We start from the raw sequence: 17,358 nt of genomic DNA on the forward strand, positions 1-17,358 counted from the left end.
CTGATTCAGTTCAACTTTGGCCGCGAAACAAGTTAGTTAATTTTTCTGACCGCTAAGTAAACATTTGGTGTTGACTCACCCTTAAAATATTGTGCCTTATTTGCATTGTCGCAGTGTAGATAAAATTAAATTAAAAAGGTAAAACAAGAAGCACACAAAAGCGGCCGGACAAACAAAAATATTCAGGCTTTACAAATTCCACCAAAAAAGAAAACTAAGTGCAATCAAAATCGTTTGACGTAAATGTCGTAAATATTTTCAAGTTTTCTTCTTTTTGTGCTTAATTCTGTATCGGTCTGCTGCTTTTGTTGTTGTTGTTGAATTGTTTTTATTTTTATTGCTATCTGCTGCACACCGGTTGTATTATTGTGGCGTGCCAGATCGCGTATTTGCCGATTTGATTCACACATGACGCGGCCGCAGCGCAGCAGCACTAGCAACGCAACAATAAGAACAAAAGCGAATAAACAAAAAAGCGATAAATAGAAGCAGTGAAGTCTTATGAAATGAAAAGAGGCGCGTAGAGACGAGTTTAGAGAAATACTTGATTTGGTTTTTAGGTTTGTTTCGGAGACGTGAAAGTCTAAAATTTACAGGAAAGCTAGTTGAGTTGAGTAAGAAGCAAATCAGCAGAAGCAGCAGCAGCAACAGCAAGAACAATCAAAACAACTCATCGTTAGTAGAGCAAGCAGAGGCATAAGCACAAAAATGGCCGAGTAAGTTATAATAAAATCATTTTGCTGTTTTCTTTGGATTTGTATTTGTTTGCTTTTATTTGTTCGCTGTTTTATTTTTTGGGATGGGCACTCCAAATTTGTCTAGTTTGTATCTGTCATATTTTACTTAAAATTAATTTCTATAATATTTTTTTTATTTTATTAACTACTGCACTTGAGGGCGGTTAATGAGGTAATCGTGCTGCGCTTTTGGCAAATTCAACTCTGACTTTTTGTTGTTGCTGAATTGGAATTTTCTGCCGCGACTATTTGCGGTGGTGGTAGTTAACAGTATTTTTCCAGAGTTACTAGCAAGCCATTCTTGACTATACAGCCTTCTAGGTCAAATCAACGATCATTCGTTGAAGTGCAGTACGTCAGGGCCGGTCAAAACTGGCTGTGGGAAGGTCGTGTGGATGGGGCTGAGCTAAAGAGAATGCCTGCATTTAACGAAAAAGCCATTCACATATGATAAAGAGGCGTTGTAAGCATTTACCCTGAAATAAGAATCAATTAACCTGTATTGAAAAAAATACACTTACATATCTAGATAAGTATGTAAATATGTGTATGCATATGCCTTACATGCAATGATGCACTTTTTGCAAGTTTTTCGTTGCCTTTCTTCAATCCTTGAACTCAGTTATTGCCGGTTAATTGGTGTTCTCATTTGCTTATATGTATGTATGTATGTATGTTTGTATGTGCATATGGGCACATTATTAAATCGAGTGATAATTGATTGCCTACCAAAAAAGTGCAGGTGGAAAAAATGAACGATAAAAAGTGGGCAGATTAAAGTTCTCTGGAATTGGAGGCAATTCAGTTGATGCATTTGCATGTAGTTCGAATGCAAGATCAGGTGATAAAATTTGCTGTTTCATAAAAAATTACTTGATTATTTGCGTGGCGTTAAGTGTCGGAGATTCTTTGAGTTATATTTATGCTTTTAACAATAATTCTATACAAAAGTCATTTTAAAAATTTTTTAGTATCAAATTAATTGACATGAATGAAAATACAAATACGAAAAACTCTGCCAACTGCAGTAAACACTTTTGTTTAGAAAAAAAGGTGTTCGTATCAGATGACAAGAATGATAAAATACAAAATTACGCAAAATGAATTGAAAATAAAAAGCTGAATAGCGTGACATGAAAATGAGCCGTGACGTAAATAATTGCATATGGGAATAGGGAGATAACTAAGAAGCGAATGTCAAAAAAGGTAAATTGAAAAATGAAAAATGAAAAATGCTGTTAGGTTAATGCAAACAAGGAATATAATAGAAAAGAGAATCGAAGAAAGGATGTTTACAAACAAAAAGTTTTAAAAAGATATAAAATGATTGACAGCTCAACAGTTATAAAATTCACTGCTAATAAAATTTCACTGGGAGCAGGGTGGTGGTATTGCATTCAGTATGTACAACCCAAGGCGAATCTATTAAAGGTGCTATTGGTAAACGGCCATATTTTCCCTGATTTTCATTAAAATTATTTAGTGGAGACTAAACCATTTCTGTTAAGTACCTAGGTTAAGATTACAAAAATTATAACATTTGCTTATTGTCGTCAAGATAGATTGCAAATAAAAGTATACATACAAAAAAAAAAAAAAAAAAAAAAAAAAAAAAAAAAAAAAAAAAAAAAAAAAAAACAATACTTTGTCAAACGAACAAAACATTGTTGTTGATCTAGTGCCACCCCCTTGGTACAACTTCCTACATTCTTTCTATGTTAAGGGGTTAGGCCTGAAAAAATTATGATTTTCAATCATCTTTAAATAAAAACATAGCATATTTCGACTTGACTTTAGCAAAATTTCAGAAAAAAAATAATAATTGTAAAAATGATCGCTGTTTGTGTGGAGCTCACCAGAAGTCCCTGGCGGTGATCATCGAAAATCCTTGAAGATTCATCTACAATCAGTCAGACTAGAAAATTTAGTTTTACTAATAGATAATCTTGTGCCTGATCGAAGTTTTTTTTTTTCAAAATTAACAATATGGCGGCCTCAGGAAATATTTTTCAGATTTTCGACAAAGCAAACCGACATATAAAATTAAAAAAAACTAATATAATTTTAATTAAAAAAAAACTATTATTATTATTATTAAATTATTATTCTAAACACCAGTTATTCATGTTTCACAAAAGCAGTATGTATAAATTTTATTGAAGTCTACCAAGCGGTTATAAATTACAGTGATCACCAGTTCAAAAAACATAGTTTAAAGTTTTGCTATCGATTTATGTAGAGTTATACGAATTATTTAATTACTTATACTGTGTCATCTATTCCTGGGTCATATAATAGTTCTTCAGCTTTTATTCAAATGAGGCATATATCACCCTGAAGGGTAATTCTCGAAGAATACATTTTGGTGTTTTTATTTTAAAAAATGTTATTATTTATTGTTGATATCGCCCCTCCCCCGAAACGCCGTTTTTTAGAAGAGGCTTGCGGTGATCACGGTAGCTCATGAGCAGCTCAACTGAAATCAAAAAAATTAAATGATTATTGTAGAAAAAAGTTTTTTAGTGAATCTGAACGGTTTATTTACCCAAAAAATATTTTTCTCGATATGAAAACCGCTTTGCACCAAAAAAAAAAACAATTTTTGAGGGGTTGAAAAATTAAAAAAAAAATTAATTCCAGCGAACTATGCAAATATTTATAAAAAGTGAACCGTTCAGATTCACGAGGTTGTAACTTCGAATAATTAAAAAAAAAAAAGTTTATGCAAATCGGTCAAATAGTTTTTGATAAATAATGATGCCCGCGACGGCAATTTTCAAAAAACACGAGTTCGAATTAATCGCGTCTAAAGTTTTGCGAGCACTTCATTTATGGATAATTTGCGCGCTTCCACGGTCTGTAACTGTCGATCTATATGATTTTTTGAATTCATATATTTAAGATGAATAAAAAAATTTTCGATTTTTTAGTCCAACACAAGGTATATACATACCCCTTAAGAAAATGCAAAAAAAAATTCCAATTTTTTTAAATTCTGACTACTCTTAACCCCTTAATCAACGTCTTTTTTGTTGTTATTGTAACTGCATCATAAATTCTTAAGTTCTAAATAATGCTACAGTAGTGAAAATCATTGGCCGAATGTAAGTCCAGGTCCTTCCGGTAACATAAATACGACTGTGTAGTCGTAAACTCTCAGTCTGGATTTGTCTTGTTTCACAATTTATTATTTTTTTTTCTAATAATTGGCAGCAAATTTTCCTGATAAATCAAAGCATTACCTTAACCGAATTAATTAGTAATGAAATGTCTTCGTAGTAGCGCTCGTGGTGTCGATATCAACATTCTCTCTGGCGGTCAAGCAGCTCTAAAATCGCTAGATAGCTTCTCATTTCAATCAATTCAATCTTTTCAATTCTCGAAACTCTAACATCAAGAATCTTTGTTACTCTGATGTGGGTACCGGGATATGAAGGGAATGAAATTGCGGACACTTTAGCGAAAAAGGTTCAAAAACTCCCCTCATTGGTTCGGAACCTTTCTCCGGGGTAAGCAACAGCTTCAAAAGTGCCTTTCTACGTGAGCGGGAACAACAAGGGTAAATCGAGTACTGAGGAGACCAAACGGGCATGCGGCAATCGAAAAGACCCATTGATCCAGAACGTATAAAGGTAGAGGCAATCCTTAACCTCAGCTGCAAAGGCATAAAACTCTACACTAAATTGGACATTATAAACTCAATTTTTTTTTCCTTGTTCACTCCCCTCGGGAGCATAGGGCCTCGACAAGACTTGTCTTGCGTTGGTTTCGTTAATCTATTTGATTTCTGACAGGATAGGTGATTAGCCTGCCGCCACCAGTCCCAAAGTGTGGGAATACGCCATCTATGTTTCACATTTTTCTGCCTGAAGGATCGCACAGATGGTTGAGAGGACTTCGCTAAATTTGGTGTGTCTGCGCTTTTACCGCGGTTGCCCGCATCCTCTTGCTGGCGCCACTGTTGCAATATGTAACTATTTGTTTTTGCTTATTTTAGCAGCCACAATAGAAATAATGCGCTGACTATTGTGGGGGAGTAATGATGGAAAGGATAAGGTTTTGGGTTCGAAGAAAGAAATTTTTTTTTTTTAAACAGGGAAAGTTGGTAGATTTGGGAAAGTGCGAGGACCGTACTTTTCGTGGGATTCGAACCCACAACCTCTGAGATGGCAGGCTAGTGCACTTACGCTAGACCACTGAGACCGCGGTAAACCACGTGAAAAAAATTTGTGCTGCAGAAAATGATTCTTGTAGACTCTGTAAAGAGGCACAAGAAAGAACACAAATAGTAAAAAAATAGCCTAAAATAGCCTATATGGCTGCACAATATACATATCTTTTTAGGTCGCAGTGCATAGGGTGGTTTCTGTTGCTGTTCTTTTAGTAGCATATATTTTTGAGGAATTCTGCTGTAGTATATAATCCTCTGCCCTATATAAATCCGGCTACTTCCGATAACATAGAACAGGCTGTCGTTAGTTCCTTCATACTAGGCGGTCTTATACTAATCCAACGATATATATTCAGTTAAGTTACACGCCCGAACCTTAAATCTCAACCCTACACCTACTCATATCCTTGTCTTCATTTCAAGCCCGCACCGTATCTTATTAAGTCATCTTTTGTCGTTTCGAAGTGATGAGCATACCAACTGTCATTTCACTTACGAGCAGTTGACAGAACTGTTTTCTTGAGCGTGACTCTTACCCAATTTTACTGCTGTCAAGACTGCTGCCTCCCAACTCAAAAGCAAATACTATCAACAACTTGTTTTCTAAGCTATATAGTTATTTTTGCCTTTCCAAATTATTTGCTCAGTACAAATTAAAAATTGCAAGCCAAATGTTTAAGTCATTATACGTTTCATTTTCGCCTTAGTTCAAATAAAGGTCTGGGTTAATGGACTCATTACCTAATTTATTTCCTGTTGCGCGATGCAAGCGCTATTTTAGGAAACATTTACTCACAACAACTTTTATTACAATACCAAAGATGAATATAAAGAGGCTTTCAAAAGGGCCGCCTAGTTGTTAGTAGGGAATAATTCCTAGGTGGTACCTTTTTTTATGTCATCTTTGACATTTGTCAAATGTATAATAATGTGCTTACGTACATATTTAGAAAATAGAAGCTTGTTATTTTTAGAATGCCGATTTTTATTTCGCAGTCTTTGAAAGACATCAGCCAAACCATTAAAAATGCATTTTTCTTCAGGGAATTTTTTGGTAGCTTTATCTTATCTGGAGGCATACTAAAATCACATCTTTTAAAATTACATTTTAATTTATAGATTAAATTACGTAGCAAAAGATAAGCGACCGGCTAAACAGATAAGCAATTGGCATTTTAAGAATTTTTGGAGTGAGCAGTATTTTAAACTCAAGAAAAATATATCAAATAAGTCATGAATGGGTTTTCGCAATTCAGAAGTGGAATAAAATATAACATAGGAGGTACCACCTGCAAAATTCAAAATGTATATGCCGTAAAAGTATTAAAGGTAAATATATACAGAGCGAAATGTTTTCACTCAAAGTGCAGAACTTTAAATAATATGACTCGACGCAATCTATCTTTGGCGATATTTTAAGGCAAACAACATTTTCGACTCACAGATGCAATCACTCTTCCACGCCAAGCCATAATCTGCATAGCTGAAAGTGATGGAGCTTCTTATGCCAAACTTGCTAGATTCACATGACCTCATGGGCTTGAGAAAAAATGTATCTCTGTATCAAGAAAAGCTCTACTCCAAGAGACTACTACCGAGTCATTAAGTAAGAGAAGAACGTACAGCATTTTATTATTTGTTGTAAAGGGTGTTTTTTTTAGAGGTTAGGTTTTCAAGATGAAATAAAACGTATATAATTTAATGTTATGGCCAAGAATTTAGCTTTATTATAAAGATAAGGGTTTGCCATTATGTTTTAAAAATGATTTCGGGCAAGTGGCCGCCGCGGCTGGCTCGAATAAATTCCAGCCGAAAGGCCCAATTTTCGACCACTTTTTGCAGCAATTGGGGCCGTATGTCAGCAATAACGCGCCGAATATTCTCTTCCAAGACGTCAATCGTCTCGGGCTTATCTGCGTAGACAAGCGACTTCACATAGCCCCTCAAGAAATAGTCCAGCGGTGTTATATCGCACGATCTTGGAGGTCACGCCACAGGTCCACGGCGCGAGATAATGAGCTCACCAAAAGTTTCCTTCAATAAATCGATTGTTGCGTTGTGCCTTCAATAAATCGATTGTATGGCATGTAGCGCCGTCTTGTTGGAACCAAAGGTCGTCCACATCAACATCGTCCAATTCAGGCACGAAAAAGTCATTAATCATGGCTCTATAGCGCTCTCCATTGACTAACATTATGGCCGGCTTCATTTTTAAAGAAATATGGACCAATGATTCCCTCTGCCCATAGAGCACACCAACCAGTGACTTTTTGAGGATGTAACGGCGTCTCGGCAATGGCTTGTGGATTATGTTCACTCCAAATGCGACAATTTTGCTTATTGACATACCCATTCAACCAAAAGTGAGCCTCATCGCTGAACAATATTTTCTTGTGAAAATCGGGATCGGTGGCCATTTCGTTTTGGGCCCATTCACCGAACGTGCGACGCGCTTGATGGTCATTCGGCTTCAATTCTTGCACGAGTTGGATTTTGTAAGCCCGCAAACCAAGATCCTTCCGCAAAATCTTCCATAAAGTGTCGATGCGTCGCGCGAACCGAACCATTATTTTCGTAATAAATTTGCACGATTTGCAAACGTTGCTCAGATGTAAGTCTATTTATTATGTAATGGCAAACCAAACTGAGCATAAATCAAGTGACAGCTGTCAAAAAGACCATCTACGAAAAAAGTAGTGCCAACTTGAAAACCTAACCTCTAAAAAAACACCCTTTAGTAGCAGCATAAACAGCCCCCATACATGTACGAAGAATGCTACTGGGAGGACAGTCCGGATCGTCCCGGTAACGTAATCATTGTAGAGAACTGCGCACAAGATTCCTGCAAAAATTCGAGAAGTCCCTTTTCAAGATTTGAATGCTTCAAGAGCTCTAACCCGGGTAGGGTTTTATTACACTCGTAGAGTAGGGAAACTTATAGTGTTTTGGTTTCTACGAAAAACTGTTGGGCTTCTACGGTGTGCAAATTGCTCAATACCGCACTCAACCCTATAAAGAGGCATGTTTTTTGACTACTCAGAAAAAAGCACAAGACACTCCAAATATGTAATCTTTATATGAGTGTAATACGAGTATGTAACTATCTTTGTTTTAAGAGGTCGGTTGATATTCAGCGTAACCCACACCCATCCAAAAAGCTTTTCAGGGCAGAAAATTCTCCTCCTTCGCCTTCATTGAGTATGATATTTTTTGAAGAGAACACAGTATTTTCTCTGCGGATTACATTGATTTTAGGATCGAACTCGAACAAAGCAGAAGGTAATGAAAAGCCAATATTTTTTAAGGGAAATGAAACCCCAATACAACGTATGCCAGCACAATACAATATAACACTTGGGCAGAAAAGTCCCGGGTCTAACAAAGAAAACACGTAATTTTTTTGTTCAAAATTAACTTTATTCATCGACGTAATTTTTATCAAGAACAACGCAATGAATACAGCGCCGCTATAAACTTTTCAACATCACTTTTTTAGAACGATTTATCTTTTGCCTCAAAATAGGCCTCAGTTTCAGCGAGAACCTCCTCATTCGAGCGTAATTTCTTAACGGTCTGCAAACAGCCAGTAGTCAATGGGACCCAAATCAGGCGAATACAAGGGATGTGGGAGCAATTCGAAGTTCAAGTCATGTAGTTTTTGCCATTATTTTGTTTGACCTGTGACAGGGGAACGTTGTCTTGATGAAACAAAATTCTTTTCTTTGCCATATGCGGACGTTTCTTTGCAATTTTGATTTTCAAACGCTCCATTAACGCTATACTGTGCTGATCGTATTTCCTCTTTTCAAGTGAGTCGATGCATATTACACCACGCACATTCCAAAATACTGAGGCCATAACCTTTGCAGCCGATTGTAGTGCTTTCTGACGCTTTGGACGAGGTTCACCAGTTGCTGTCCACTCAGATGGCAATCGTTTTGATTTCGGAGTGAAGTGATGGATCCAGACTTCATCCATTGTCACATATCGATGCGAATATGCCGGTTTATCACGTTTAAACATGGCCAAACACTGCTCAGAGTCACCAACGCGTTCTTGTTTTCGGTCAACAGTGCGCAAACGTGGCGCCCACTTTGAACAGAGCTTTCTCATAGTCAAATCCCATGCAATATAAAACCAACACGTTCCTTGGATATCTTTACGATATCAGCTAACTCACGCATCTTTACTTTTTGAACACTCAAAACGATTTTGTGCATTTTTTTTATGTTTTCTGGTGTTACCGCCGCATTTGGACGTCTACTACGTTGTGCATCAGCGGTGCCTCTACGACCACGTTTGAAGTCAGCAAACCATCAGCAGAGTCCCCGTAACACTTTTCAAGCCATTGCTTTTGTAGAGCGGTATTTTCCCCCATCAAGAAGCAGTGTAAAATTAAAACACGAAATTTTTTTTGATCCATTGTTTGGATAATAACAAAAGTAGCGCCACTCTGAGCACAATAACTCACGAACTAATGAATAGAATATCAGCCCATGGGTTATTTTGAAGCTCGCTTGACTACGTTAAATAGTGAGGATCTCTATGCAATTTAATGAATGTAGTAAAAATACCACTTCATTTCTTCCATGACCTGCAACTAAAAGTAATATTTAATTACGCGCTCAACAATATCGTAGTCCACGCGCACATACATATGTACAAACATTTGTATGCACATAAATTCTCACACATGTATGACATTTTAATGAATGGCATCCTCCTACTAAAGAAAGAAGAAGTCATAATAAAAAAATAAATTTAATAATAATATTTCGACATTAATGAGACTTTATAATGCACATGAAGGCTAGTAATTAATGTGATAGATACACCGTTAGATGTGCATGTGTAACATCGTCCAATTTTTGCTGCTGTGAACAATACAAAAGCCCACATAAACAACTGTTACGTGCCTTAGCATTGACTTATCTGCTTATCGGCTAAGTTTTTGTCCAATAGCCATGTGCTTCAAGTGACTCTGCTAGAAAAACAGCGAATCTTCCACACCAGTATCTGTTTCTATTTTTTACTCATCTGTACGTATGTATGTATGTGCATGCCCGTAACTATTGAAGCAATTTCCATATTTGTTAAACTCTTTTTTTCTACTTCCTTTTTTTCTCTTTTGTGTCTTTTGCTGCTTTTTTACGTTCGCCATTAGCTGCATTGCTATCAGTTTGCTAATAATTTGCTGGAAGCTCTTGTGGTTGTTGGTTAGTCGGGTGACGATTTTCTGCTTTCACTCACTGGTGCCATCTACGCTTCGCTTCGCCGTGCTTGGCTTGGCTGCAGAGCTAATGGTGCGCAATGGAGAGTTGAGCGAACACGCAATATGTGAACAAGGAAGTCGCTTTTACAGTTACATGATTTTTGATATTTTTTATTTAAATATTTTTATTTTTTTGTGTTTTTGCTATGTGGTTTAATAGACGTACATATGTACATATATGTGTCTGCTTGGCAATTAAGTAAGCAATTTTTGGATCGATGCGAAGCAAAAAATCGAAAAAATATCCATGCAGTAGAAATCTATCACAAGTTCGATTTTTTTTAATACAATATAAACACGAAATATTGACAATTTTAATTTGATTTTATTTATTTATGAAAATATCGATATTTGGTTATTTTTCTTTGCACATTTCAGGATCGAATCGAATAAATCCAATCTGAGGGTCTTAAGTAGTCTGTCTTTCATTTCTTCAATTCAAAAAATGGTGCCTAGTAGGCTGGCTTGGAAAATGATTTGATGGTCGCATGGGTCCTCAAGCTCACTGCAGTAATCTGTGGGCCGAGTTGAACCTGCGATAGGAAATTTTTTCTTTCCTACCGCTTGGTTAAGCTGCCCGTTAAGAGATTTCAATTTCTTACCGAATTCATCAAAAGAAAGTTAATTACCTCACGAAGTCTAGCTGATTAATCTACTGGTTCTACAAGTACTAAGAAGAATAGGCTATATAGGTACTCCATAATCTGCGACAGGGTAGCCAAGATAAAATACTTCACTTTACTGACGTATTCCTTGAAAGCTTACACCCGCAAAAAGAAACCAATACTATTTTCTTTTTCTTTTATTGTATATGTATTTTATATGCCAGCGACTGCGGTAGATCCCTTGTAGATTCGCCCAATTTCATCCGAAAGTGTAGTATTCTCTCTATTAAAATAAATCTGTGAGTGCAGTTAAGAACTCGAGGTGAGAAGAGAGTTAGTTCGAAACTTTTCTGGCAAAATTATTCATTCATTCAAAACCTCGATTTTCTTTCAGTTTTATTTTTCATTTAAGGTACAGATAAACATTCAACAATTGATATTTTTGCGCTATCCCAATCATTATTTGTAGCTTGCCTTGACATACTCTCCGAAAAGAAAGAATATACTACAAGGTGGCGCAAAATTACGCAATTTGTTTTTTTTTTTAATTATAAACCTTCCGTTAGGGTGGTTAATTTTGCGCCACCTTGCACTTACAAATTTCAACTGGCTTAATAATTATTTCACTAAATGGAATAGTTTGTTTACTAAATAATAAATCTTCCGATAGGGTGATTAATTTTGCGCCACCTTGTACTTATAAATTTCAATTGGCTTATTCATTATTTTACTAAATTATTAATTTTCCGATAGGGTGATCAATTTTGCGCCACCTTGTACTTTTGAATTTCAACTGCCTTAATAATTATTTTACTAAATTATAAATCTTCCGATAGGGTGATTAATTTTGCGCCACCTTGTACTTATAAATTTCAACTGGCTTATTCATTATTTTACTAAATTATAAATCTTCCGATAGGGTGATCAATTTTGCGCCACCTTGTACTTTTGAATTTCAACTGCCTTAATAATTATTTTACTAAATTATAAATCTTCCGATAGGGTGATTAATTTTGCGCCATCTTGTACTTTTGAATTTCAACTGTCTTAATAATTATTTTACTAAATTATAAATCTTCCAATAGGGGGATCAATTTTGCGCCACCTTGTACTTTTGAATTTACACTGCCTTAATAATTATCGTACTAAATTATAAATCTTCCGATAGAGTGATTAATTTTGCGCCACCTTACACTTATAAATTTCAACTTGCTTAATAATTATTTTACTAAATCAAATAGTTTGTTTACTAAATTATAAATCTTCCGATATGGTGATTAATTTTGCGCCACCTTGTACTTATAAATTTCAAGTGTCTTTAGATTTATGATATGATGTTGTTCGATAGTTTTTCGTTTTTCGTGGGTGCTACAAAAATTATTGAGGATAAAGAGGCAGAAGTGGTTTTTCTCAGCCTCCTTAAGTATTTAAAACAAAAGGCTTTCAAATTTTCAAAACAAAAATGGCTAAAGAAAGGGGAACTCATACTAGATCCCTAGTACCGCACTAGGGCGAGATTTTGGGATATTGTTAGCTACTCTTGGTAAACTTAAATACAGTAATTTATATATCTTTTTACCGTTGCGAAAATAACGAGTGTTAGAAAGTCACGTTTACTTACCCTCCAGAGACAAGTGCCATAACAATTAATTACTTAGTACTTAAATGATTTTTTGTTTTCTTCAACTGACAATTCATGCCTGGTTATGGCGTCACTACTATTACATACAAATGCATGTATACATACATATGTGTGTGTGACTTATTGAGTTTTTAAGTATTTAATTATTAAATATTGTATAGACAATAATTTTCGTATAAGGCAATTACAAAAATAGTATAAAGATGGTTTAGAGCGATTATAAGTCAGTCATGAACAAATACTTATTTCCTATTTTCATATATACAGGTACATACATATATTTTATTTTCTAACAATAGTTGATAAGTAAACGTAATCGAACTTTGAGTTATTTGGTTAATTTACATTTAAGTGCAAACTGCAATAACGAATAAAAAGCTAATAACTAAGCGGTAAATTAAAAATCACTCACGTTTGAAAGATATGAAATGTTGTTGGGAAATCATATTTATATATATGTAGGTATGTATGCATTTATGGATCAACTTGAGTCTGTGACGTCTGTAGACCAAGAAAGGCGACTAAAGTTGGTTTCGGTATATTTAAGAGATACGATCGGTTTGTGCGGAAGCAGTGGTCCACCCAGGACTGTCAAGCTAAGAAAGAAGATATCTTTGTTTTTCACTCATTTAGTAGCAAAAGCTGCAAAAACAAAAATTCTTACAATTTAATGTAACAACAAATATGCATACATTAGGGCGGGTCGATTTAAAAATCGCTCATTGCTCTGTAAAAATCTTATTCTAGGGATCAAAATAAGAAACTTTGCCGAAGGATCCATGTCTCTAAAACGGGGGACATCAGAATTCGCTTTAGAGGTATGGTTCCTTCGGCAAAGTTTCTTATTTTGATCCCTAGAATATGATTTTCACAGAGCAATGGGCGATTTTTTTGCCTCCCCACAAATCGACCCGGCCTAGCATACATACATACTTATTTATATGTTAGGAAGAATTTTATATGGTAGAAAATGCTCAACATCATATGCAGAAAAAATTGTCAAAAATCATCGCGACTTTTGAGCTACTTCAGACTTGCACTTTATTAGACTAAATTTTACTGGGCCATAAAATTGCATACCCAAAAGTTTTCTAGAAATTCTGAATAAAAAATTAAACATCTTGATAATATTTTTTTTTTTAATTTGTTAAATTTTTGCTAGTTTCGTACGAATTTTTTCAAGAAATTTGATTAAAATTTTTGTAATCCTTTTTTCAACTATACTATAAAAGTGCATACCCAAAAATTTTCTACAGATTCTAAATAAAAAATTAAACATTTTGATAATATTTTTTTTAATTTGTTAAATTGTTGCTAGTTTCGTACGAAGTTTTTCAAGAAATTTGATTAAGGTTTTTGTAATCATGTTTTCAACTAGACTACAAATTCTGAATAAAAAATTAAACATTTGGATAACATTTTTTTTTTTATTTTGTTAAATTTTTTCTAGTTTTGTACATTTTTTTTTTTAGAAATTTGATTCGTAAGGTTTTGTGTAATACAATGAACTGCATTTTTATACCAAATTAACAAAAAAAATTAATATATTGTAAAAAGAGAAAGTGACTTAATTATGTGAGCAAATGTATACATTAGGATGGCCGCTAATTTTGAGATTATTGATATTGTTGTTGTTGTAGCAGCAAAAATATTCCCCATACATGGCTGGAGTGACAGTCTCCACAAATCAAGGTGGCCCGACTATCGGGCGAACATTCGGGACACCCGCCAGAAATTTGAGCTTTCCCAAAAAACTACTAAATATGAAATATTAAGCCAGTTGGATAAGATTTAGAAGTTCCAACTTGAGCGAGAAGCTCGAAAAACTAATATTTTTCTAAAGTACAGGAACTTAATTTCATTCATATGTAAAAAAAAATAATAACGACTTTATTTTATTTCCCAAACGACTTTAAGATCAACTCTATTGATGGTCCGAATTGTGGGATAAATAACTATTTCAAAGTATTTTAAAAGTCTAGTGCTTCGCTGGAGCGATATTTTGCACTGATACGAATATACAGGGGGAACGATATGAAGTGTTACCAACTTCACTATATCTGTAAAACAGCTCATCAACGTCAAAATTGTTCTAATGACAGTTCAATATATTGTTTATAAGCCATCAAAAGCATTTGCGTCTCGGTTCTTTCTGTGATGAAATTCAAACGTAATAGTGTGATTGCGTTATATTTGGCTGGAAAATCACAACCAGCCATTGTTCGTAAGCTCAGTCAACTCAAAGTGAATAAAATGTTTGTGTATCGCACTATAAAACGTTACAATGATACTGGTAACATTGCAAAACGCTATGGAGGTGGACCAAAAAACACCGCAACAACGCCAGAAATGGTTCGGAAAGTGAAAGCTCGACTTGAACGAAATCCACGTCGAAGTGGAAGAAAAATGGCCAAAGAACTGAAAATATCGCAAAACAGCATTCGACGCATATTGAAAAATGAGCTCAAGGTCAAGGCTTACAAGTTCCAAAAAGCACACGATCTTTCACCCCAGCAAAAGAAGTTCGGTGCGAAAGAGCAAAGGAGTTGTTGCGCTTGCACGAACGTGGCGAATTTCCTAACATTGTGTTTACTTGACCGGACGCTCATACGAGAATTTGAGCCAACGTATGGCCACTCGAAGCAATTTCCCATCGCAAGTAATGGTTTGGGCCGCAGTGACCGTTGATGGACGCTCTCCAATCGTTTTTATCGAGCCTGGTGTCAAAGTGAATGCGACTTATTATCGAGAAAATGAGAAAATGTTTTAGAAGCTGCTTTAGAGCCGTGGATACGCAAACATTTCGGTCGTAGACCATGGACGTTCCAACAGAACTCGGCACCGTCTCATAAAGCTCGTGTAAACCAAGAATGGTTAAAAAATCATGTTCCACACTTAATTTCGTCCACACAATGGCTTTCGAATTCGGCAGACGCAAATCCGATGGACTATTCCATCTGGTCCATTTTGGAGAGCAAGGTGAGAACCAAAAAATATGCCAGTATGGATGCGCTGAAAAAAGCGATTATACGAGAATGGGCCAAAATACCTCAAGATCACATTCGTACAGCATGCTACTCATTTTTTGACCGTTTGAAGGCTATAGTCAAGGCAAAAGGTGGTCATATCGAGCTAAAGTAAATATACATATGTTAAAATTGTAATCATTTTTGAACAATTTTGTCTTTGAAATTACTGATTACTGAGCATAGGCTAAGCTACTATTAAAAAGAAATTAAAGAATTGCCATGAAAAAATTTTCTTCCAAACAGCAGTTTTCAAACTTGCAGTTCAAAGCGGAACATGTGCACCGATCGGCTTAAAATTTCATATTTGTTTTTTTTTTTTAATATATTTTTTATCCACAGGCTCGAATCTCCAGGCATAGATAACCAATTGATAGAAAAAGCTTTTTCTAAAGCGGTCGTGCCTTGGCAGACAATGGCCATCCTTCGAGTGCATTTTGTCCATCTCGGAATGGACTTAAAACTCTACGACCATTTGTAGAACTACTTAATACAAACACCACAAATAGGAGGAGGAGGTCATGTTCTCCAATTCTGACCACAAACTGTAGTCCAATTGATTCAGATCTGGACTTCCATACGGCCAATCTTTTGCGGCTATGAACCCAGGAATATTGCTTTTTTAGCCACTGCTTGAGGGTTTTTATATATTTATATAATTTTTTTTAACCATACAAATTATGGTTGGCCATTTACAGTTTCTGAAAAATACCATTACACATTTTTTTTTGTGCTTTTGGATTAGTTATTATATATATCAGGTCAATCCATAAGTTCGTGCGTATTTTACTCATAATTTCACTTTCACTATATTAGGTCAATAAGTTTTATTCCCGCCGATATAGTGGCGATTTGCCATCATATTGAGCTGGAATACTTGACTTGTTGGCGTTGGCGTATGCATTGAACTTCAAAAAACCACATAAATAAAAGTGTGGTGAGTTTAAATCGGGTGATCTTGATGGCCAGTCATAGTTCAACAAATAATTCGAAAAATTTGCATCAAAATTTTAAACTATTTGATCAGAATAAAAAAAATTCAAGTATAAAGTTGAAAAAAGAATACATTTTTTTTAATTAAAAAAAATTTTTTTTTTTTCAAAAATTAAAAAACATTTAAAAAAAATTTTTTTTGTAAAATTAAAAAACAACATTTTTTGAAAAATTAAAAAATATATATATTTTTTTTAAATTAAAAAAAAACATTTTTTCAAAAATTAAAACAAAAACATTTTTTGAAAAATTAAAAAAAAAAATTACTAACGGTACTGGGTGTTTTCTTCTGTATAAAAAAGTGTCGAGAAAATGCACAAGACCTTCAAGGAAAAAATTATGAAAAATCAACATAATTTTTGAGCTACTTCCAACCAGCAATTTATTAGAATGAAAGAGGCTAGAATTAAATCAGCTATAAAACTGCGTACTCGAAAATTATCTAGAAATTCTGACTAAGAAGTTTGATAGTTTGTGGTATTTTTTTTATTTGTACAAAGTTTAAGACTTGGTTTATATGACTTTTGTAGTAGAATGAACCATTTTTTGTATAAAGTTTTTTTATAATTAAATAAGAAACAAATAAATGATCAAAACCTGTCAATAAGTCCAAATTTATGAAACAGAATTGAATTTTGTAGGAGAAGCCCATGACATTGGTATTGTATTTGGTATTGGTATTTCAAAAGTGACAACCTTAGATTTACCTTTTTTATGTCATCTTCGACATTTCACATTCTACAGCAAAGAGCAACGCGTTACATTTATTAAACTTATTTTGAAAATGATCGATCTTTAAGAAAAACTTTTAGCAAAATTCGTTTTTTTTTTTGTGTGGTCGTAATCGTCCGAATGAGACGACAATTCAAAGGTTGGTAAAAAAATTTCTGTTGAGGATAGAAAACAGACTGG

General features: G+C 34.7%; 1 protein-coding gene across 4 annotated transcripts in view; it reads left to right on the top strand.

The window, feature by feature from the left end:
* The window catches only part of LOC129244781 (putative fatty acyl-CoA reductase CG8306), a 30,350-nt gene continuing 12,992 nt past the window's right edge, over positions 1-17,358 (top strand). The window contains exons 1-2 of one of the 4 annotated variants that reach the window (XM_054882618.1): positions 1-138; positions 561-716. In XM_054882618.1, the coding sequence (XP_054738593.1) occupies positions 709-716 (8 nt within the window). In that variant the 5' untranslated portion in view covers positions 1-138; positions 561-708. Of the gene's footprint in view, positions 139-216; positions 240-541; positions 717-17,358 lie in introns of those variants that run through there. The other 3 variants (XM_054882621.1, XM_054882619.1, XM_054882620.1) reach the window with 3 other exon arrangements.

The sequence above is a fragment of the Anastrepha obliqua genome, chromosome 4, assembly GCF_027943255.1.
Source record: "Anastrepha obliqua isolate idAnaObli1 chromosome 4, idAnaObli1_1.0, whole genome shotgun sequence".
NCBI classification, from domain to species: Eukaryota; Metazoa; Arthropoda; class Insecta; order Diptera; family Tephritidae; genus Anastrepha; species Anastrepha obliqua.